We start from the raw sequence: 23,908 nt of genomic DNA on the forward strand, positions 1-23,908 counted from the left end.
AGAAAGTGCAACGTAAAGCTGTCCGTGAGAAAAAACAGGTTCACGCAAGTAAAGACCCACATAGTCAAGAGTTTGTCCCTGTGCCTTATTAATGGTTAAAGCAAAACAAAGGCGGACAGGAAATTGAGTTCTTATGAACGGAATCCCATTCCTTTCATTGTCAGAGGTCTGAAGAGGTATTTTTGGGATGAAGACTGTTTTCCCAGCGTGAATGCCAAAAACAATTTCTGTAGAAATGATATTCAAGCTAAGCTCTCTACATATTAACTTTGTCCCATTACACAATCCTTCATTAGGATTTAAATTCCTTAAAAGCATAATAGGACAGTTTTCTTTTAGCAGCAACTTATGAGGAGGAAGTCCTTTTGGATTCTGCGAATTTAGAAAATCTTCATAGTCACCTTGGTGCCGCTGCTCAACAGTCCGATCTGAACTGATATAAATTTGAACATTTCCAGGAAATTTGTTTATCAATAGCTCATTCAGCTCATCGACAGAGCTATTTTTGGGATCAAGGATGCATCTATTTATCATCCTATAAGGATCTTTAGAATACAGCTGCAAATCTGGGAAAACACTCTCAACTAACCTGTTTAGAGTTATAAGTAGCTATAATCAATGAAAGATAGGGTTTAAAAAAAAGAATCAGCTAGATAAAGTATAATTGTATTTAGTTGTTAACCTATTTAAAGATTGATCTTTATAATAATAAGGAATAACTATATCAGGTGATAAAGCGATTTCGCCGTTTGCATCTACAGGCTCTCTTCCCTCGCCTATTCTTAATAAGAACTGAGAGAAAACAAGATCTAACATGGCTCTTATATTCTGCGTGAGTTTCAGTTTGTGTAACGTAGACCAGAGAATAGAGTTAGGAAAGCTTGATTCTATGAGGACATGCTTTGTTGCTCGCTCAATAACTGGCAAAGTTTGCCGAAAATCTCCACCAAAAACTACAACTTTTCCTCCAAAAGGCAAATTAGAATCCATTATATCTTTAAGCAGATCATCAAATGCCTCAATCGTTCTCGCTTAGCCATCGATGCTTCATCCCAAAGGATAAGTTTACACTCTAAAAGCAATTTGGCAACACTGCTTTGTTTGCTAAGTTGACAAGCTTTATTCTTTGAAAAGTCCAATGGTATCTTAAATCTTGAGTGCGCTGTTCGTCCTCCAGGAAGAATAGAAGCTGCAATGCCAGAAGTGGCTACAGCAATGGCAATGTAACCCAGCGATCTTAATGTCGCAAGCAGCGATCGGTATAAGAATGTTTTCCCGGTCCCTTCTGGACCATCAATAAAAAAAGCTTCACCCTGAGCAGAAAAACATGCTGCAAGAATCAAGTCGTAAGCATTTTTCTGTTCAGAGTTCAATTTGAGAGGGAGTAAGAGATCCTCTGGAGCAACATGTAAACCTCTTTTGCTTTCGATCTCCTGTGTCAATCGTTCATGAAAAGGAGAATGGAAATCATTTGAAGTTAATTGGTAATCAGTAATTCTTTTTCCCATCTGCTCCAATGATCTGTTAATATCCTGTAGCGCTCTTGTTGTGATCTCTGAAGGAGTAAGGACAGAAAATGAGCATTGGTGCTGGTAATCTGTTGAGAGGTCATGGTGAAATTTTTCCCACAGGAGCTGAGGATTTACTGGAGAACAATGAACAAGCAGAGTGGAAAATAGCAATCTTAAGGAAGATGGCATCTGGAAGGCCACAGCTTCTTGGAGTGAATCATCTATGTAAGTATCAGATTGTAAAAGTCCTAATGCTAAAGCAGCTCCTCTAAAGGAATTCAGTTTTTGATCAGCAACCGTCAAAATATCATCAAAAGAAGTTGGCCCATGAACATGATTTAGAAGAAGTCTTAAGTAGTATCTTTCTCCATCTGCTGGACTAACAGTAACCATTCTACCTATCACCTTTCGACGCTTCCTCTCAGTCCATCTTTTATATTTATGAGACCAAACAAAAAATTGAGGAAAATCCTTGTAAAGACATTTAAGGTTCTGTGCAACCACATTTGTTTTGTTCATATGGAAAAATTCAGTTAACATGGTTTTTGAAAAATCAACTTTGCTCAATAATTGCAACAGATCAGAGTTTTTGTCGAAAGAAATAAACTGTTGGTCTGGAAGATGGATCTGAAGAGTATAGACTGCTGAAGTAATTTCACTTAAGCGGAATTCAAAAATACGCCAAAAAGCCTCAGGAGGTGAAATCCATCTACCTTGCTAAAATTCCTTTATGTCATCAGTGTCATCAGGGGCATGATGCGAAACGACCCTAAAATTGATTGAGTCATGGCCTTTGAAAACATACTTATACATGTACTTCACCAATTTAATAGTCGAGCAAATTTCGACATTGATATGGCAGTCAAATGTAGCTAACAGATAGGGACTATAAGACACAACCCATCTGTTATCAAGAGTATGCCTTCGGACTGTGATTTTTCTTCCATCATCCCTCCTTCTGTATTGTGGATAACTATCTTCAGCATGCGTCGTTTGGCTACAAAAACTCTTTGGATAGTGATTTTTACAACGACCATCCTTCATACAAGGGCAAGTTCTATCCATATCACCACAAGGACCATGAATCATATGCTTCACAACAAGTGAATATAGATGAGGATGCTTCGAACGATCAGGTATTTCAGCGCAAACCACTCTATCATATGACTCTGGATTTAGGAGCTTGTATTCAAGCTTCAAAATTAGTGGCATATGCGCATGTGGGAATCCACGTTTTTGGAACTCAATCACATAAACATACGCTGCAACTTCTCCAAAGATTTGTTTGTTCAAAACTTCTAATTTAAGCAATTCAAACTTGGCTCTAAAGACTCTAGCCAGAAGGTCCGGTCTGTCTTGAGGTTTTTCATGGTACTTTAGATTATCCTGAATTTCCTTCTATGCTGGGTTGCAGGTCATAGTAAGAAAGATGTCCGGTTTGCCATACTTTTGCACAAGGGACATTGCATCAAGATATCGACGTCTCATGTCCCTTGGTCCACCTATAAAGGAAGCTGGTAATATGGTTCTACGGCCAACTTTAGAAGCATTGGTCTGGCCTATAGAAATACTGTCTAAGACTCCTTGAAGAACCTCAGAACGAATGTTGTTCTGTCGGTTTCTATGAAAGTCAAGCCTAGACGTTTCAATCTTAACATAACCATCTACTGCATACTGTTGTAATAGTCTAAGTGAGTGCAGCAACATCGATTCATCATCATCCCTGATCTGAAATCTGTAACAGTAGTATTCCCTGTGACGACCCCACCTCCCCCTGGGCGAACCCTAGGGTTTAGCAGACCGCCTACCCAGCTCTCGCCAGGACTCACTCACTCGCATCAAATAAAATAAGGTGCAACCTCAATAATAAATGAAATAACGGTTCCCAAGTTTGGAACATACGAATACATTCATTTCTATCTCAACCATCCATACAATCCCAAATAAATCAAAAGATTTAAGGTCTCAGTACATTCAACCCTAATCGAGCGACTAGTGCGAGTACAATTACAAAATCCAAAACAACTAGACTACGCTAGTCTGTACACATCTCACGCCTCGCTCGTACCCCTGTAAGGAAAACAAATGGCGTGGAATGAGCTAAAAGCCCAGTGAGGTTCCAAATAGCAAATTGACCATTATTTATAAGTACAAGTTTTCGATATAGCAAAGTAACGAGCATGAAGAGTTCATAAAAGTGAGCAATAACACGTCAAGTAGCAATCTCAAAATGAGCGAGTGTAAAAGTTTTTCAAAATAAACAATAATCCAATAAGAAATAATCATTCCAAAGAATAAGGATACGGATGGCTCTCAGGAGCCAACTTCCATTCATCATCCGGAGCTTGATCACGTAATAGTTGACACTCCGTCAACTTTCAAGTAAAGGAACCAATCCAGTAGAGCACCACTTACGCTACTCTCCGTCCACCATTCAATCCCCCTACTGGGCCGAAAATCCTCAAGAAACACGGGTGGTAATACTCGAGTATACCGATTAGCCGAGGAGATATCACTCCACTCAACAATCAAGAGACCCAGGGTTCGTTACCCAATCGACCAAGCCCTTGCCGGCTCGACTCGAGTAACTTGCCGCAGGGTTTCTGGAATTCCAGGAAGTGCGCACAACATAAACAAGCATATCAATTCAATTTCAACAATAAACAAGTATATATCAAGTAAGGGCAAGTGCGATAGAGTACACTCTTGCCCGATCAAGCCAATCATATATCATCTAATCATATAGATCAAGTATTGAAAACAAGTGTCCAGTTCAATCAGGTATTTGGAAGCACTCACCAAAATGAAGTGCCCCTAGTAATCACGTCTGGTTTATACTCCGAGTTCGGAGTCCAAATCTGCGATAAAACTTTGTTTCAGAACTTTAAAATCGACTAAGGTTCGAAACTTAGACGTTTCGTTCAATAAGAATCAAGAAATGGAAATTCACTTGGAGAATATTCGTGAAACACTCGCTCGCTTTTCAAACTATATAACTTTGTAACATTTATACTTGAAAATGCCATTTGAGTCGAAAGTACAAGGAAAACGTATTTCTAGTAGTCATGATTGTATTTCTCAAGGGTACAAGTTCGGCCAAATCCTTACTCAAGTCGCAAGTATATTTCTTTAGTCCTCGAGCGTAAATTTGGGCAGCATGCCCTTTGTGTTTACCTAATTTTCCATCCATTTTGGCTTCATTATTTTTCTCATTCAAACACAAAGGTACACACACAACAATCCAACTTCAATAGCCGTCCAATAGGCTCAAGACAATACAAGGACAAAAATTCAAGTTAATAACAAGTGCGGAAATGAGCTTTAGTAAAAGACAGATTTGATAGGGTTTTGCGGAATGGACACATCCAAGGCTACGCTTATCGGATTGGGGTGTAAATTATACCATTTAGAAGCTAAGACGAAGTCCTACAACTTTTATGAAGATCACTTGGTCAAATTTCCAGTGTAACCCAGTCAAATTCCCAGTTCACCGAACTAGGTTCCAACAAATCGGCTAATTAACCGTACTACATTTAAATGGTCATATCTCAGGCTACCAAAGTCCGTTTAAGATGTTCTTGTAGGTGTTGAAAAGCTAAGACAGAGTACTAAAACTTTCATGTTTTGGAAAATGGCTAAATCAGCACGAATCCTACTGAATAAACATGATAAACTGGATGAACTGACTAAAACGGAACACTAGAAACATCCTAGAATAGTGAGGGTATTTAGGTCTTTTCACAGGCTACGTTGCTCCGATTGAGCTGAAATTTTGTAGGAACCTATAAAATACCATTCTATACAACTTTCATGTTTTATACCAAGCCTAATTCGGCCTCTAACATGGTGCAATAAAACCGGACAGAATAGAGCTGAAATTTTCTAGAAACCTGGAATTTTGTGATTCAATGCAACCTTTCTTGATTTCTTGCTCCAATCATCACCACAACCACTTATATAAGTTTAAATACAACATATATCATCCATATAGCAAGGATAGGCAGCAAATACCTCAAACCCTAACTCACATAAATCACCTTTAAATCATCATAACAACTTGTATCACCACTAATCCAACCAAAACAAGTATTATATAACAACTTAAACCAAAATAAAAGAACCAAAGCCATGGTTTAGCCTTGTACCTCAACAAATGAAGCTTGTAAGAGTAATACTTCACCTCCTCCTGGAATTCTTGGTTCCCCTAGCTTTTCAAGCTCACAACTCACTCTTTAATCGGTTTAGAATTTTAGTTGCTCACTTAACACTCACAAACTCAAGATAAAAATGGCAGCTCTCACTTGGGTTTTTCTCTCCCTCTCTCTTGGCCAAACAGCAGAAAAAATGAAGAAGAAGTGCAGCTCCAAGGTGATAAGAAGATTGGACAATTGGTCTTGGTCAAGACCCTTAATGGTGTGACACTTGTCACCACCAATTACCAAGCAAAATTTTCTTTTTCTTTCTTGCAATTTCAGCCCCAAAATTCGGTCAAGGCTAGCTGAAAATTAAGGAGATATTTTGCTCAAATATTAATGAGCTTGTATGGTAAGAAAGTGGTGATCAAGTGGTGTGTTCAATCGGTATCCGTCGGTTCGCACCGTTTTTCCTTAATTCACGCATACTAGGGTTTTTACTTCCTATTCACTAACTTTTTATCATTGCTTCTAATCACATATTATTTCTCACTTAAAAGTCACTCTTAAGCACCAAATTTGATCCTCGCACCGTACCGGATAATTACACTACGAAAAAATGTGAAAACCCTAATTCGCTCTAACTTGAAAACGAAAAGTGAAAACCTTTACTTTCATGTTCATTTGCACTTATTGTGGGGTGATTGGGTGGTAGGGCTATTATAAAATCATAATTTCCAATTAAAAGGGCATTTTTAAGAAAACGTGAGGGATTTTACAATTCCATAAATTGAAGGTTTCGGTTGAAATATGAGAAATTTGAGAAAATGGTCAGTCACAAATGAAACTAGGGTTTTGATTAGACTTTATTTCTAGAATTTAGGGTTTCTAGTCTGTAAAACAAAACCATAAAATAAAGAAACCGTAATGTTCTCTTTGAGGCTAAACAACAATAGTATCCTAAAAGTTGGGGTATCACAATCTCCCCTCCTTAAAAGAATTTCGTCCTCGAAATTCATCCATGCACTCCTAAATAGCATAGGGTATTTTCTTGTATATCCATTTCTAGATCTTAGGTCTCACTGTAGCCAAAATTTAGCTTAACAATAGAATCACGAATCGTATCTTCTACTATCTCCGATGGTTCAGGTAATGCCTGTTGGTCCAGGGCGTACACTCTAGCTGGCACTCTTGGCTTAGTCCCTCCTACATTTGCATGTTCAAGGTTTAGGTGTGACCTACGGGGACAAGTTGCAAGCTGGTGCTCGGCACTACCACACCATAAACATTTTCCTGCCTTTTGCCAACAATCATTCTCTGTATGATTGGCCTTCCCACAGTACTCACAAGATACTCGAGTTTGACCTCCTTGTGAGGCACCTCATGCTTGCTCCCTGCCACGCGAGGCTCCTCCTGGAGTAACATCCTTAGATGTCCCTGAAATTTTCTCACCACCATCTCCTCGGCCCATCTTAGAGGGTGGCATGTCTAAATCACTTTGTCCATGCCTTTGACTTCCACCAGGCACACTTTTCCTTTTTGCATGAAAAGCTCTCACTTGTACCCTAGCAATTTCTATACGTTGGGCCTTTTCCAAGACCTCTGTAAATGTATTAATCTGGGCCGCCGCTAAGGCCTCTTGTATCTCCACATTGAACCCTTGCACAAACCTCCGAACTCTTCTTTGCTCCGTAGTTATCAGTTCAAGAGCAAATTTAGACAACTTCGTAAATTGGGTTTCATACTCAGCTATACTCAAAGTTCCCTGCCGAAGCTTAATAAAATCATCTTCTCTTTTCTCCTGGATAATAGGTGTGAGACATTTGTCGTTAAACTCTCGCACGAAATTCACCCACGTCCATGCGGTCCCCTCTCTCTCCCACTTAGCTTGAACCACATTCCACCATGCCCTGGCCGGACCTTGAAATTGAAAAATTGCAAAGTGCACTTGTCTATCCTCCGCATAGTTCAAAGCGGCAAAGATATTAATCATGGCCTCTAGCCATCTCTTGGCTCCTTCCGGGTCAGGTCCTCCCAAGAACTTAGGTGGAGAGAACTTCTGGAATCTCTCAAGAGCCCTATCTTGCCCCATATCGGGGTCCCTAGGTTGATTTACAGGGGCTTGACCCTGTTGTTCCACTAAACGGGCCAGAACATTAGTCATTTGTTGGATCGCAGTTGCCGCTTGATCTCCCTCTACAGCCTGGGCTCCAGGTTGTGGCTTAATCGTTGCCTCTCTCTCTTCTCTCGGTTCTTGTACCTGTTCCTGTGCTTGTCTACCCCCATGGCCACGACTAGGACCGCGTCCTCGGTTAGTTCCCCTGACTTGACTTCTTCTACCCTCCATGTTTTGGGTTTAACCAACTATAAACATGTAAACAAGGCAAGGTATGGCTCATGTAGCACATTTCAAAAGGATAAACAGAGGCAATAAAACGCATAATAAACAGGTTCTTTATATACATAGCAAACAAGTCACATAACCTATAGGACATTAACCCTAGGTATTGTTCAGGCACTACACTTAATCAATACTCGAAACACGTGAATAGTAAGGATCCCAAATCCCACGAATATCTTCAATATATTTCAAGTCCAGACTATTCGCATTCCTCGTGCCTTTGCTTTCGCCATTCAACCTATCCTAATATTACGCGAGCTCTCAACTTATCGTAAAGGTATCACTCTTTGATACTCGGGGACAAGAATCCGAAAATATGATAATTCACCACTCAAACTGGCCAGGCTCAAGAGCAAATCACCCGTATTAGAGATTCCTACCCAACATACATATCTAAGGTTCCCAACAATAGACAATCGTTCCATACTTAACAAGTCAATCCCCACAGTCCGAGAACCTTCTCCTGGCACGAGCTCGATAGAAGCTCTGATACCATCTGTGACGGCCCCAACTCCCCCTGGGCGTACCCTAGGGTTTAGCAGACCGCCTGCCCAGCTCTCGCCAGGACTCACTCACTCGCATCAAATAAAATAAGGTGCAACCTCAATAATAAACGAAATAACGGTTCCCAAGTTTGGAACATACGAATACATTCATTTCTATCTCAACCATTCATACAGTCCCAAATACATCAAAAGATTTAAGGTCTCAGTACATTCAACCCTAATCGAGCGACTAGTGCGAGTACAATTACAAAATCCAAAACAACTAGACTACGCTAGTCTGTACACGTCTCACGCCTCGCTCGTACCCCTGCAAGGAAAACAAATGGCGTGGAATGAGCTAAAAGCCCAGTGAGGTTCCAAATAACAAATTCACCATTATTTATAAGTACAAGTTTTTGATATAGCAAAGTAACGAGCATGAATAGTTCATAAAAGTGAGCAATAACACGTCAAGTAGCAATCTCAAAATGAGCGAGTGTAAAAGTTTTTCAAAATAAACAATAATCCAATAAGCAATAATCATTCCAAAGCATAAGGATACGGATGGCTCTCAGGAGCCAACTTCCATTCATCATCCGGAGCTTGAACACGTAATAGTTGACACTCTGTCAACTTTCAAGTAAAGGAACCAATCCAGTAGAGCACCACTTACGCTACTCTTCGTCCACCATTCAATCCTCCTACTGGGCCCAAAATCCTCAAGAAACACGGGTGGTAATACTCGAATATACCGATTAGCCGAGGAGATATTACTCCACTCGACAATCAAGAGACCCAGGGTTCGTTACCCAATCGACCAAGCCCTTGCCGGCTTGACACGAGTAACTTGTCGCAGGGTTTCTGGAATTCCAGGAAGTGCGCACAACATAAACAAGTATATCAATTCAATTTCAACAATAAACAAGTATATATCAAGTAAGGGCAAGTGCGATAGAGTACACTCTTGTCCGATCAAGCCAATCATATATCATCTAATCATATTGATCAAGTATTGGAAACAAGTGTCCAATTCAATCAGGTATTTGGAAGCACTCACCAAAATGAAGTGCCCCTAGTAATCACGTCTGGTTTATACTCCGAGTTCAGAGTCCAAATCTGCGATAAAACTTTGTTTCAGAACTTTAAAATCGACTAAGGTTCGAAACTTAGACGTTTCGTTCAATAAGAATCAAGAAATGGAAATTCACTTGGAGAATACTCGTGAAACACTCGCTCGCTTTTCAAACTATATAACTTTGTAACATTTACATTTGGAAATGCCATTTGAGTCGAAAGTACAAGGAAAATGTATTTCTAGTAGTCATGATTGTATTTCTCAAGGGTACAAGTTCGGCCAAATCCTTACTCAAGTCGCAAGTATATTTCTCTAGTCCTCGAGCGTAAATTTGGGCAGCATGCCCTTTGTGTTTACCTAATTTTCCAGCCATTTTTGCTTCATTATTTTTCTCATTCAAACCCAAAGGTACACACACAACAATCCAACTTCAGTAGCCGTCCAATAGGCTCAAGACAATACAAGGACAAAAATTCAAGTTAATAACAAGTGCGGAAATGAGCTTTAGTAAAAGACAGATTTGATAGGGTTTTGCGGAATGGACACATCCGCTGCTACGCTTATCGGATTGGGGTGCAACTTATACCATTTCGAAGCTAAGAAGAAGTCCTACAACTTTCATGAAGATCACTTGGTCAAATTTGTGACGACCCCACCTCCCCCTAAGGCGTACCAAATGGTTCGGCAGACCGCCTGCCCAGCTCTCGCCAGGACTCACTCACTCGTATCACGTGCATACATCCATAGACAATAAATAACATCGCAATTCAAGCCTATAATTTACATTGATGCACAATCAAGATACAAAACCTCAATATACCCAAACTGGTTCAAAGTGTATACAATTCAGATACAAAACATTCTATTCGAGTAATAGCACGAGTACAAGTCAAAAGTAAAAAACAACTAGTCTATGCTAGTCTTTACATATCTCACGCCTCGCTCGTACCCCTGAAAGGAAAACAAATGGAGTGGAATGAGCTAAAAGCCCAGTGAGGTTCCAAATAGCAAATTGACCATTATTTATAAGTACAAGTTTTCGATATAGCAAAGTAACGAGCATGAAGAGTTCATAAAAGTGAGCAATAACACGTCAAGTAGCAATCTCAAAATGAGCGAGTGTAAAGTTTTTCAGAAGAGTCAATAATCCAATAAGCAATAATCATTCCAAAGTATAAGGATACGGATGGCTCTCAGGAGCCAAATTCCCATTGCATTACCAGAAACTTGATAACGTAGTAGTTGACACTCCGTCAACTTTCAAGTAAAGGAACCAATCCAGTAGAGCACCACTTACGCTACTCTCCGTCCATCATTCAAACCCCCTACTGGGCCCAAAATCCTCAAGAAACACGGGTGGTAATACTCGAGTATACCGATTAGTCGAGGAGATATCACTCCACTCGATAATCAAGAGACCCAGGGTTCGTTACCCAATCGACCAAGCCCTTGCCGGCTCGACTCGAGTAACTTGCCGCAGGGTTTCTGGAATTCCAGGAAGTGCGCACAACATGAACAAGTATATCAATTCAATTTCAACAATAAACAAGTATATATCAAATAAGGGCAAGTGCGATAAAGTACACTCTTGCCCGATCAAGCCAATCATATATCATTTAATCATATTGATCAAGTATTGGAAACAAGTGTCCCGTTCAATCAGGTATTTGAAAACACTCACCAAAATGAAGTGCCCCTAGTAATCACGTCTGGGTTATACTCCGGGTTCGGAGTCTAAATCTGTGATAAAACTTTGTTTCAGGACTTTAAAAATCAACTAAGGTTCGAAACGTAGACGTTTCGTTCAATAAGAATCAAGACATGGAAATTCACTTGGAGGATATTCGTGAAACACTCGCTCGCTTTTCAAACTATATAACTTTGTAACATGTATGCTTGGAAATGCCATTTGAGTCGAAAGTACAAGGAAAACGTATTTCTAGTAGTCATAGTTGTATTTCTCAAGGGTACAAGTTCGGCCAAATCCTTACTTATATACCTCGATAAAAGAAGATGCAAATATCCTAGATGGTTCAAGTAGTAATCACTCTTAACCCTTACTCAAGTCGCAAGTATATTTCTCTAGTCCTCGAGCATAAATTTGGGCAGCATGCCCTTTGTGTTTACCTAATTTTCCAGCCATTATGGCTTCATTCTTTTACTCAATCCAACCCAAAGTTATCCATAACACAATTTCAGTTCAATAGCCATTCCATAGGTTCAATACAATACAAGAACAAAAATTAAGCTAATATCAAGTGGGGAAATGAAATTACAAAAGACAGATTTGACGGGTTTTTGCGGAAAGGACACATCTGAGGCTATGTTTATCGGATTGGTGTGTAACTTATACCATTTCGAAGATAAGACGAAGTCCTACAACTTTCATGAAGATCCCTTGGTCAAATTTCCAGTGTAACCTGGTCAGATTCCCAATTTACAGAGCCAACTTCCAACTATACAGCTAATTGACCGCACTGTACTAGAATGATCATATCTCAGGCTACCAAGGTCCGTTTAAGGTGTTCTTTGAGGAGTTTAAAAGCTAATCCAGAGTACTAAAACTTTTATGTTTTGACACTTGGCTAAATCCGAACGAATTATAGTGAATAAACACAGCCAAATGGACTGAACTGTCTACGCGGAACACTGGAATTTAACCTAGGGCAGTGAGGGTATTTTGGTCTTTTCACAGGCTACGTTGCTCTGATTGAGCTGAAATTTTGTATGAACCTATAAAATATCATTCTATACAACTTTCATATTTTATTCCAAGCCTAATTAGGCCTCTAACCACACGAACTGAAACCGGACAGAACAGGGTGAAATTTTTCCAGAAATCTGGAATTTTTTATTTCAATGATAACTTTCTTCATTTCTTGCTTCACTTGCTACCAAAACCCCCTATACAATCTTGGATATAACATATATTAATCATACATCAAGTTTGACAGCAATTCATCAAACCCTAATTCATGTAACTAAAAGGAAAATCACCCAAAGCATGATAACAACCATCATTCACCACAATTTTGAGATGCTAAGCTAATTTAAACAAGATTAAGAGTAAAAATTGGGGAAATCATCATCCTTACCTGGCTTAGTGTCTACCAAGAGCAACCCTAGCTTTCCCCTTCAAAAATTCACCAACACCTCACTAAACCAACACTCAAAGATAACTTTAATCGGTTTACTTTCTTTGTTTCCTCACTTTGTAGCTCAAATTCAAGATGAAGGAAGGTGGGCTTTGCTCTCTCTTTTCCCCTCTCTTGTCTCGGCCACCAGCAGAAATAATGAAGAAGAAAGAGCAAAATTGGGGATAAGAAGGTTGGACTCTTGGTTGGTCAAGAAACCCTTATGTGGCGACAAGTGGCACCACCACCACCACTCTTTTTTTTTTCTCTTTCTTTTCCTTGCATTTGGTCCACATTTTCGGTCAAGACTAGCTGGCCATGAGGGGGATATTTTGCTCAAATTTTAATGAGCTGATGTGGTAAGAAAGTGGTGGTCAAGTGGTGCGTTCAATCGGTAGTGCGCGGTACCCGTCGGTTCGCAACGTTTTTCCTTAAATCACACGTACCAGGGTTTTTTTCTTCCTATTCACTAACTTTATATCATTGCTTCTAATCACATATTATTTCTCACCCAAAAGTCACTCTTAAACACCAAATTTGATCCTTGCTCCGTACCGGATAATTACACTACGGATACACGTGAAAACCCTAACTTGCTCCAACTTGAAAACGAAAAGTGAAACCCTACTTTCTAGGTTCATTTGTACTTATTGTGGAACGATTGGGTAGTAGGGCTATAATAAATGAATAATTTCCAAATAAAAAGGTATTTTTAAGAAAACGTGAAGGATTTTACAATTCCATAATTTGAATTTAGGGTTTCGGTTGAAATATGAGAAATTTGAGAAAACGGTCAGTCACAAATGAAACTAGGGTTTTGATTAGACTTTATTTCCAGAATTTAGGATTTCTAGTCTGTAAAATAAAACAATAAAATAAAGAAACTGTAATATTCTCTTTGAGGCTAAACAACAATAGTATCCTAAAAGTTGGGGTATCACAAAATTTCCAGTGTAACCCAGTCAAATTTCCAGTTCACCGAACCAGGTTCCAACCAATCGGCTAATTAACCGTACTACATTTAAATGGTCATATCTCAGGCTACCAAAGTTCGTTTAAGGTGTTCTTGTAGGTGTTGAAAAGCTAAGACAGAGTACTAAAACTTTCATGTTTTGGAAAATGGCTAAATCAGCATGGATCCTAGTGAATGAACAAGATAAACTGGATGAACTGACTAAAACGGAACACTGGAAACATCCTAAAATAGTGAGGGTATTTTGGTCTTTTCACAGGCTACGTTACTCCGATTGAGCTGAAATTTTTTAGGTACCTATAAAATACTATTCTCTACAACTTTCATGTTTTATACCAAGCCTAATTCGGCCTCTATCATGGTCCAATAAAATCGGACAGAATAGATCTGAAATTTTCCAGAAACCTGGAATTTTGGGATTCAATGCAACCTTTCTTGATTTCTTGCTCCAATCATCACCACAACCACTTATATAAGCTTAAATACAACATATATCATCCATATAGCAAGGATAGGCAGCAAATACCTCAAACCCTAACTCACATAAATCACCTTTAAATCATCATAACAACTTGTATCACCACTAATCCAACCAAAACAAGTATTATATAACAACTTAAACCAAAATAAAAGAACCAAAGCCATGGTTTAGCCTTGTACCTCAACAAATAAAGCTTGTAAGAGCGATACTTCACCTCCTCTTGGAATTCTTGATTCCCCTAGCTTTTCAAGCTCACAACTCACTCTTTAATCGGTTTAGAATTTTAGTTGCTCACTTAACACTCACAAACTCAAGATAAAAATGGCAGCTCTCACTTGGGTTTTTCTCTCCCTCTCTCTCGGCCAAACAACAGAAAAAATGAAGAAGAAGTGCAGCTCCAAGGTGATAAGAAGATTGGACAATTGGTCTTGGTCAAGACCCTTAATGGTGTGACACTTGTCACCACCAATTACCAAGCAAAATTTTCTTTTGCTTTCTTGCAATTTCAGCCCCAAAATTCGATCAAGGCTAGCTGGAAATTAAGGAGATATTTTGCTCAAATATTAATGAGCTTGTATGGTAAGAAAGTGGTGATCAAGTGGTGTGTTCAATCGGCATCCGTCGGTTCGCACCGTTTTTCCTTAATTCACGTGTACTAGGGTTTTTACTTCCTATTCACTAACTTTTTATCATTGCTTCTAATCACATATTATTTCTCACTTAAAAGTCACTCTTAAGCACCAAATTTGATCCTCGCACCGTACCGGATAATTACACTACGAAAAAACGTGAAAATCCTAATTCGCTCTAACTTGAAAACGAAAAGTGAAAACCTTTACTTTCATGTTCATTTGCACTTATTGTGGGGTGATTGGGTGGTAGGGCTATTATAAAATCATAATTTCCAATTAAAAGGGCATTTTTAAGAAAACGTGAGGGATTTTACAATTCCATAAATTGAATTTAGGGTTTCGGTTGAAATATGAGAAATTTGAGAAAATGGTCAGTCACAAATGAAACTAGGGTTTTGATTAGACTTTATTTCTAGAATTTAGGGTTTCTAGTCTGTAAAACAAAACAATAAAATAAAGAAACCGTAATATTCTCTTTGAGGCTAAACAACAATAGTATCCTAAAAGTTGGGGTATCACATTCCCTAGCTGACACCGTGTCTTCTTCATTTTTTGAATGATCAGCAGCTAGAGAAAAATGATGAGTAGTTGTTTAGGCTGATGGTATCTTATAATGTAAGAAGAATGGGTAAAAGCAATTGGGTAGAAGCGGCAAGAAATAACTTGCCTCTTTGTTCACGATCCAATAAACTTGTTGCAGAATCGACCGAAGAAGGATGAATGTTGATATCTTCCTCACAGGAATCCTCTCTTCTCTTTCTTTTTCGAGCTCTTTTAACTCCAGGGTGCCACCCGCATTCACCACGGGGAAACAGAATAGGGTATTGCAATGGATCATAGCAGCCATAGTAATGTTTAATTCTATAGCTGCTATTTGAATGAGTATACACTTGAATATGAGCTCCCGTATGGTCTGATTCATCTTGATTTTTGGTCCATATTGCTGCCACTTGGGACGCAGAAGGAAGGTTATAAACTCGCTGGTCAAGGGCGGGATAACAACAAAGTACAATGTTCAAGTTGTTAATGTTTGGAACATGGCTAAGGTTTCTGAAGAACTTAGCATAAGGATTGTCACTAAGAATGCGCATTAGGAGTCTTAAAGTGGTTGCTTGCAACTTATTAGAAGCAGCAACCCTCTTTGCTAATTCTTCATCAGTGTCGAAGAAGTATAGTTGAATCCCATATGCTCTATCATCTGACCAGACAAGGCCATTAAGAAAATGATAAACCTGACCTTGAACACGAAAGGTGTAAACACCTTTGGTGTTCTTTGTTAGTTCAGAATCATATTTAGCAGCAAATGATGTGAAGCCTAAGTTATTGTTGTAAGTGCGAGCATTATTCCTAAAATGGAAGCTCTCCTCATCGCTACCAATGAATAAGCGCTTCAAATCATAAGGCATAGAAGGAGCGACAACAGAAATTTCTCCTCCTGCGCAGCAAAAATTAGGCGGTTCCAAATGGAATCTTTTCGCCCTATAATGGCCACAAGGTGGAGCATCAGGAAAAGCCAAAGACTCATTAGGAATATTGTTCACGAGGGAAAGATTTGGCTGGCCACGCCTCCGTTTTCTCCCTATGGTTGTTTGCATGCGGTTTGTAAACAGGTTGAGTTAAGACTGTGTATAAACAGGCAAGAAGGAATCCTAAACATAGGCAGAGATAAGCGAGAAACAGCACTAAACCTGCATTTTCTGTTCTCATGGTGGAAGAGTTACTACGTTTCTTGCTATGTGCAGAAATTGCAGAGGATGGATGAAGAGGAGTATTCCTATTTTTTTTCCTTCTCTGGCAAGCAGAGGTCGCTGTAGGCTGGTTAAAATTGCTTGCTGGAAAAGAAGAAGTTTCTGTGGATAATAAAATCCAATAAGACAATTGGTAAAGTTGTGCAGGGCTTTGTATATGCACATTTAATTATTAACAGGAAAAGATGCTCAGGAGGTGAAGAAGCAAGTAATGGGGCTGCAAGTTATAGCGAAAAAAGAACTAAACAAGGATCATTGGAGAGAAGAACCGCACTAAAGAAAAGTCGAATCTGTGGAAGCACTCGGTAATGGAGGATGCATTTTTTTGCAAAGTGGCCAATATATGGAAAACAAAATTTGCGGCTGGGAGGAATATAAGGTGAAGAAGACGCAGCTGCTATAAGCTAAAACGGGCATAACTCATCAGAATCTAATTCTGAATAGGAAAGGCTTGCAAGGTTCCAAATACTAAATAGGAGCACTGCAGGGTTCAAACAAAAGGGAACTCATTTTTAGCAACACAGAGTGCATAGTAAGCAATAGGAAGGCAGAGGAGTAGCAATAAGATGGAAGAGAAAAATTCAAATCCAGCAGAAAATAAGCTAATTAAGAAATACCTTCATTAACAGATGATGCAGACCTGGGAGGCATATTTTTTTTAGAAGACGGTGAAGCATGATCACTGAGCAAATTAGATACATTAGGAGTGTAGTGGAACTCTCCACGCCCTGTAACAACACTCTCAACTGGAAGCAAGTACTCTCGATTTTCTAGTGTATTAGAAACGACAGGAGGTTGATCCTCATTACCAGAAGGTCTATCATGACCATACACAAAACAGACAGTAGATTCCACACAAGCAGGAGGAACCTTGTGAACGCGAGAGCGAGGAATTTTTTGTTTTTTCTTCTCAGCTCTAGCCTCTCGCAGAGAACGCAAAAATTCAGCTTTCTTGGCAGGTGCCGTTTCTACATATTTTTTTCGGCGCAAGGCATTTCTATCCATCTAATTCCAAATACTAAGTAAGGGAGTAGCTACATCAGAATAAGATAATAAAGGCTACTAAATAAGCAGCCACCAAGCTAGGGAGCAGCAACTAAGTAAGGAAGCATGGCAAGGCGAAGTTTACTAATAAGGGATAAGATAATAAATGCTAGGCAACGAAATATCATACAACTGGTGAGCATAAAAAAAGTGTACAGAAAAAAAGTGCACAAGTAAACGAATAAGGTGGCCGAAGAGAACTACAAGCACAGTAGCATGCAACAAAGGAAGAAGAGAAAAAAACTGCATGGTTGATGGAAAAAAACAAGCCAGCGCAAACTAAAAGCAACCAAAGTTACAGAACAGGGAGATAGCAAGAAAAACGCAAGGAGAAAGGAAAAGAAGAGAAGAAACGCCACCTCAGGCAAACGGGCAAACAGGCACACCTTAGCGAATGGAATAGCAACAACAGGGCGCACAGGATCTCTTGCTGTCAAAACAACAGACAAAGAATCGAGAAGCAAGCATGACATGTGACAAAGTACAACGGAGAGAAGGGAAAATTTTGGGAAATGCAAACAAAGGATAAAACAAGAAAGATACTAACCTGAACTAAAAGAGGAGGAGTTGACAGGAGAATCCGAAGAGAACAAAAGCTACAAAACAACAAAAGAATTCAGAAGTCGTGCACAGCAGAGGATATTCTAAGCAAGAGAGAGAAAAAGATTCCAAAAAGCAATACAAGCGTAATATAGAATCGTAAGGAAGGGAAAAAAAAACAAAGCAATGGGGGAAAAACAACGGGGAGTTCATAATGCAGGGCGAGCAAGCATGCCTACCAGCAGCCAACCAAAAGTTGCAGAGGTGCGAGCAAGGTTCTAAGCAGCAAGGCAGCAACAAAGCAATACAAAGGAAGGCGAAGGAAATAAGCTGGAAGAAGCTTAGTTCAAACAGCACTGATCAAAATGCAGGCCTTCCAAAATCCAACCGGAGACTCGTGATAGCCTCACCAAGACTGGACGGAAATGTTTCAATCAATCTCGTCATTATCAGCCAAAAGCAAAGAAGGAAGAGCTGAAAGTCATTCTGTGTCAGCATTGCACAGCGCGCAGAGAAGAAAAATTTACACCAGCAGTCCATTGAATAGAACATAATCTTTAGTGCACATTCCATAATTGCGGCAAAATAGTCAGGATAAAATTGTCATTTCAATTTCCCTTTATTCAGCTGACCACCTAACGTTTGACATTGAAGAAGAGACATCACACCTGCTACAATGTTACAATGCGTCATAACAACTACTCTTGCCACTCTATTCACCCTAACATTATCAGTTTTGAGTACTATCTTACAGTTCTAGTCCTAGTTGTAGTCCTTTATGTTTATATTATATTATATTATTATTAACATATTCCATAGCAGAAAGCAAGAAAGAAACACTGCTGAAAACGAGGCCATTTAGTCTTAGTCTGCTAAGAACTAAGAAATAAGAAACAAGGACAGAATGAACGAAGCAAAAAAAAAAAGGAACGAAAAGCAAACGAATTGGAGAGGAAGTTGGACGAACACTCTCCAACCAATCACGTTTGGCCACATCACCAAAAGTACACAATCTTGAGGTATGGCATTCCCTCTTTTATACCTATTGTTAATGAATTTGAAAAGCCACCAACATCCATGCAGTGAACTTTTTGATCTTCTGTGTTACTGGTCCTATGAAAAGAAAAGGGTAAAAATTATTTTATTCTCGGCAAAATTGGTCCCGATTGTGCGACAACAACTATCATTCTAACTTGCATAGTATATCAGCAAGATAATAGATCCATATCATATCGTTGGCTATTTGCTGAGAGGATAACAATCTAAACACTTGCACTAGAAAAGGCAATGCTCCAGAAGTAACTGCGGTCAAACGAGAAAGGTAGATCAACTCTATACCACTATTATCATTAACCATATTAAAAAAGTCATTTTTATTAACATCATGATTGTTGTTCTAGTAAACTATTAGATTTAGAATGTTTATCACCAACTCTACATATAAGGGTGTGAATCGGAATCGAAATCGGTAATTCGAAACTTTGAAATTGGAATTTTTCAAAATTTTGGTATCAGAATTTTCGACCGATTTCAATTTTGAATTCACCAACTCTGAATTCGAATTCGTTCGGAATTCAATTTGGAATTCGGTATTATATAAATATTATATTACATATATATAAATATTATATATATTTATATGAAAATGAATTTGAAATCAAAATAGGAATTCCGAATCACCATATTCAAGAATATAAAAATTATTATTATAATATAAATATTATATTACATATTATATATATATATATATATATATATGAAAAATGGATTTGAAATCGAAATAGAAATTCCAAATTTCGATTTCGATTTCAATTTCGAATTGTGAATTCGAATTCGAAATTTCCAATTTTAAAAATCCCATTACCGAATTCAACTCGATTTCGTCTAATTCGAAATCGGATATTCCAATTTTCATTCCGAATTACCGAATTCGAAATTCCGAATTCAATTCGAATTCGGTCGATAAGTTGAAATTTTTCGATTTTGCAGACTCCTATATACATCTATAAATCTTTCCCATGTATTGGCATATTAAATTTTTTTTCGAATGAAAATTACTTGCTTTTTTATGTCAAAACAACCAAAGTTACAAAAATTGGACATGGAATGGAAAAAAGTTTCCTAAACACACCTAATTTTCTGAACAGAAGGCATTCCTAACCCTTCCAATCTGATTTCGCCACAAGCCAACTTCGAAAACATACATAGATATTTATAAACCTTGATATGCTGCTCAGGATGAGAGATGCCCACATTGGACAACACATCAGCAACTTTGTTAGCCTCTCTATAGCAATGCGAGAATCGAGAAGGGACCTTAACGAAGTGCCAAATCTGCCGAACCTCCCTTCGAATATGCCAAGGGCACTGAAACTGCTGCTGAAGAATCCCAACTAAGACCAATGAATCTGATTGCACAAATAGATTACCAAAACCCCTATGGACACACATTTGAAGACCAATCAAAAGGGCCAAAGTCTCAGCGCAAAGGGAAGTAGTTTCCCCAAAGAAAGCCGAAAAGGCAACCAGAGGCAACCTAGTTGAATCTCGAAGAACCCCACCACCTCCACCCACTCCTGGATTGCCCTCAGAACAACTATCCATATTAAGTATGAACATCCCAATCTCCTTCGCCTCTCAGCAAACAAATTTGAAGTCAAATGCACAGGCAGGCGGAGATGACCAATCATACAACTGATAAAATGTTTGCGCCCCAATCTTTTGTGTGAAGTGGATCTCCACAATGGATTTGACCTCCGAGAAAATGGCTTAACAAATAGCATCAAAGCGCATTTGGACACCCTCAAATACCGCTTTATTCCTAACTTTCCAAATATGCCAGCAAGTAAAACTTGGAAGAATAATAAAAATAAAATGTTGTGTCTCAAATTTTTATGAACACAACCACTAATCAACTATGTGAGCTCGCAAAGAAGACCTCGAATTAGTAAAACCACATAGACCTCCAAAATAATCCCAAACCTCCAACGCAATGTGACCCCTAGAAAATACATGCTTGATAAATTCCTCAAATGCAACTTGGCAACAAAAACATTTTAAGGGCAAATGCAAACCTAGCTTACATAAAGTATCAGGCAACGGTAACCTCCTCATCAACAATCGCAGCATAAAAAGGACACTTTCAAAGGAATTCGAAGATGCCAAACTTGAGAGAGAACAACAGACGTATTGTGGGCTTGCCGTGCTTCACGAAAAGCCAATGCTAATGTGAATTTTCCAGACTTCGTTAGCATCCAAATGACTTCATCTACACGTCCTCCTTTAGGAACCGGTTGTTATAAGATGGAAAGAATAATGTCCCTTGGCAAGGTTTGAGATACTAGATTGACATCTCAATCCCCATTTGTGATGAAGTTGCAAAAGGAAAGATTTGGAATAACTGGTGTTCTAAGAAATAAAGCGCCACTATCCAACTCTTTGTCATACAAAAAATAACACAACCCATCATTGACCAGCCATAACATAGAGAGCTCCACTTGTCGGCTCACGTTCAACATCCACCTCCAAACTACCGAAGCAGACAAGCTCAATTCTGCTTGACAAGAATGAATCACTCTGCAATACTTTGCCTTCATCAAAGCAGCCCACAACGACAACTCCGTTCTAAAACTCCACCATAGTTTGCAAGAAAAAGCTGTCTAAACTTCCCTAATGTGAGAACCCCGAAAAAAAAAAATATATATATATATATATATTCATGCATATTTCACTTGCATTTTGATTCTTTAATAAATCCTAGCATTATTTCTACTTGTCTTTAAATAAGTGCGTAAAAACAATTTTTATGTGATAAATAATATAATTGTGCCAAAATATTAAAGTACTTGGTTTTGTCAAGATAAATTAATATTTCTTGATGTAGATTATTTATTGCCTTAATATTAATTCCTTGAATGTCGATAGCTAACTTTAAGTGTTAATAATGTTAAGTGCCATCGGAAACCTTAGAATTAAGATGGAATCGATTCTAGGTCAAAACCCTTTATAATTACACTTAGGACATTAAAATCTCGATAATTGAATTTTTGCGAGATTAGTATACTAGTAAGTAGTCAAATTTCATCTGGGGTAAATTTTTGAAATTAGATTACGAATGAGGACTTAAGTGAAAATTCGGACAAGATGTGAAAAGATTTAATTAGCCTTCTTCCATCTCGAATTAACCAGGCATGTATTATTTCCATTTTCGCCGTTAGAATTATTAAATACTAATTCATAGATTAATTAAACGTTTAAATTTAAAACGTATAAAACAAACTGTACGAACCAAATAAAAACATGGGGTATACCGTAACTGGTATGAATTAAATATATTTTAGTGCTAAGCTACTTGTTTTATTGATTTCCTAAAAATTAAATGTGTGAGAATTTATGAGATTAAGGAGATAGAAATAAGATTAGGAGTTAACAAGTGAGTTAAGGAAAAATTTCAGTTTGGTAAAATAAATGATATAATGTTAAAGGACTAAACTAACCCTTCACTCTAGCAAATTACCATGCAACCACACAAAACACTTTCGGCCAACCTTATAAATAAATCACCAAGTCATTTCCATTCTGCCGAAGCACATTTTCCTTTCACCTCTCACACACTTCACCTCTCAACCGCGAGCCATTCTCACCATTTCTCTCCACTATCTCGCCTCACACCACCCAAACTCCACTACACATTCCAATTCCTGCCTTGGACAGAGAGCAAGAGGGAGAGAGAGAGAGCCGTAGCCTTGGTATCATCGACGAGAAAAGAAAAGAAGGAAACCGCAAGCTGAATCTTTTTCTGTTCTGTCCGTGAGCTAGAGGGAAGAAATGAGAGAAACACTACGTGAGTTTCATTCCTTGCTGCACCCTCAACCAGCTGCAAAACCATTCCCTGACCGCCACACCACCGCAACTGCAACACCACCAGGACCAACCATTCAGCCGCGAGCAAGCCGAGAGAAAGAGAGGAAGAATTTCAGTTCTGTCACGCGTATAAGCTTCCAGCTGAGGTAGATTCTGGTTTTAGATTAGCTTACTAGAGGTAGACGAAATTGTTTAAGGGCTTGCATGTGTTATCTAAGCACTCAGATGATGAATTAGGACACCAGAAATGTGATCATGAATGAAAATTGAAGCTGCCGAGAGCTTGAGCTGGAAATTTCAGCTTTTCAGCGGCCAATTTGTGATAATCCGAGATTAGACATGTGCTTAGCTAACTAAAACTTGGATGATTAAGCTAGTTATGGCCTTGCATGTTGAGTTTAGGCATTCGGATGAGTAGTTTAGGAAAAGAAAATTCTGATGTGCGCAGGAAATGGTTTTGCCGAGAATCTAATAGGAATAATGCAGCTTTACTTGGTTTAATCTTGATGTTCCGAGCTTATAACTGTGATTAGCTAGTTAATAACAAGATAATTAAGCTCTGCATGTAGTTAATTGGTTGGTTTAAATCAGAAAAATAAAATGAAAAGAAATCTGTGCATGCAAGCCTAGCCGAGAGCTTGGATCGGAAATGCAGATTTAATCTTACATATTGGAAGTAATCTGAGCTTGTAATTACGATTAACTAACTAAGACTTAAGTGTTTAAGCTTTGCATGCAGTTCTTTAGCGCGGTTAAGTAAGAAAAAGAAAATGAAACAAGAAATCTGTCGCATGCAACTTAGCCGAGAATAGGTGAACAAATTCTGGAATTTTTGGATGATTATAATTGTTGTTTGAATCTGGTTTTGGACTGGAAATCTTAATTAGC

General features: G+C 38.6%; 2 protein-coding genes across 2 annotated transcripts; both read right to left on the bottom strand.

Moving 5' to 3' along the window:
* Positions 1 to 989: 989 nt before the first annotated feature.
* On the bottom strand, positions 990 to 1,904 carry LOC113771235. The gene has a single exon (XM_027315842.1). The coding sequence runs from the start codon at positions 1,902 to 1,904 to the stop codon at positions 990 to 992; it is 915 nt and encodes a 304-aa protein (XP_027171643.1).
* Positions 1,905 to 2,228: 324 nt separating this feature from the next.
* Positions 2,229 to 3,218, bottom strand: LOC113771236. The gene is made up of 2 exons (XM_027315843.1): positions 2,959 to 3,218; positions 2,229 to 2,862 (listed from the first exon to the last, which is right to left on the bottom strand). The coding sequence occupies exons 1-2, from the start codon at positions 3,216 to 3,218 to the stop codon at positions 2,229 to 2,231; spliced, it is 894 nt and encodes a 297-aa protein (XP_027171644.1).
* Positions 3,219 to 23,908: the final 20,690 nt, after the last annotated feature.

The sequence above is a fragment of the Coffea eugenioides genome, chromosome 5 (genome assembly GCF_003713205.1).
Source record: "Coffea eugenioides isolate CCC68of chromosome 5, Ceug_1.0, whole genome shotgun sequence".
Classification (NCBI taxonomy): Eukaryota; Viridiplantae; Streptophyta; class Magnoliopsida; order Gentianales; family Rubiaceae; genus Coffea; species Coffea eugenioides.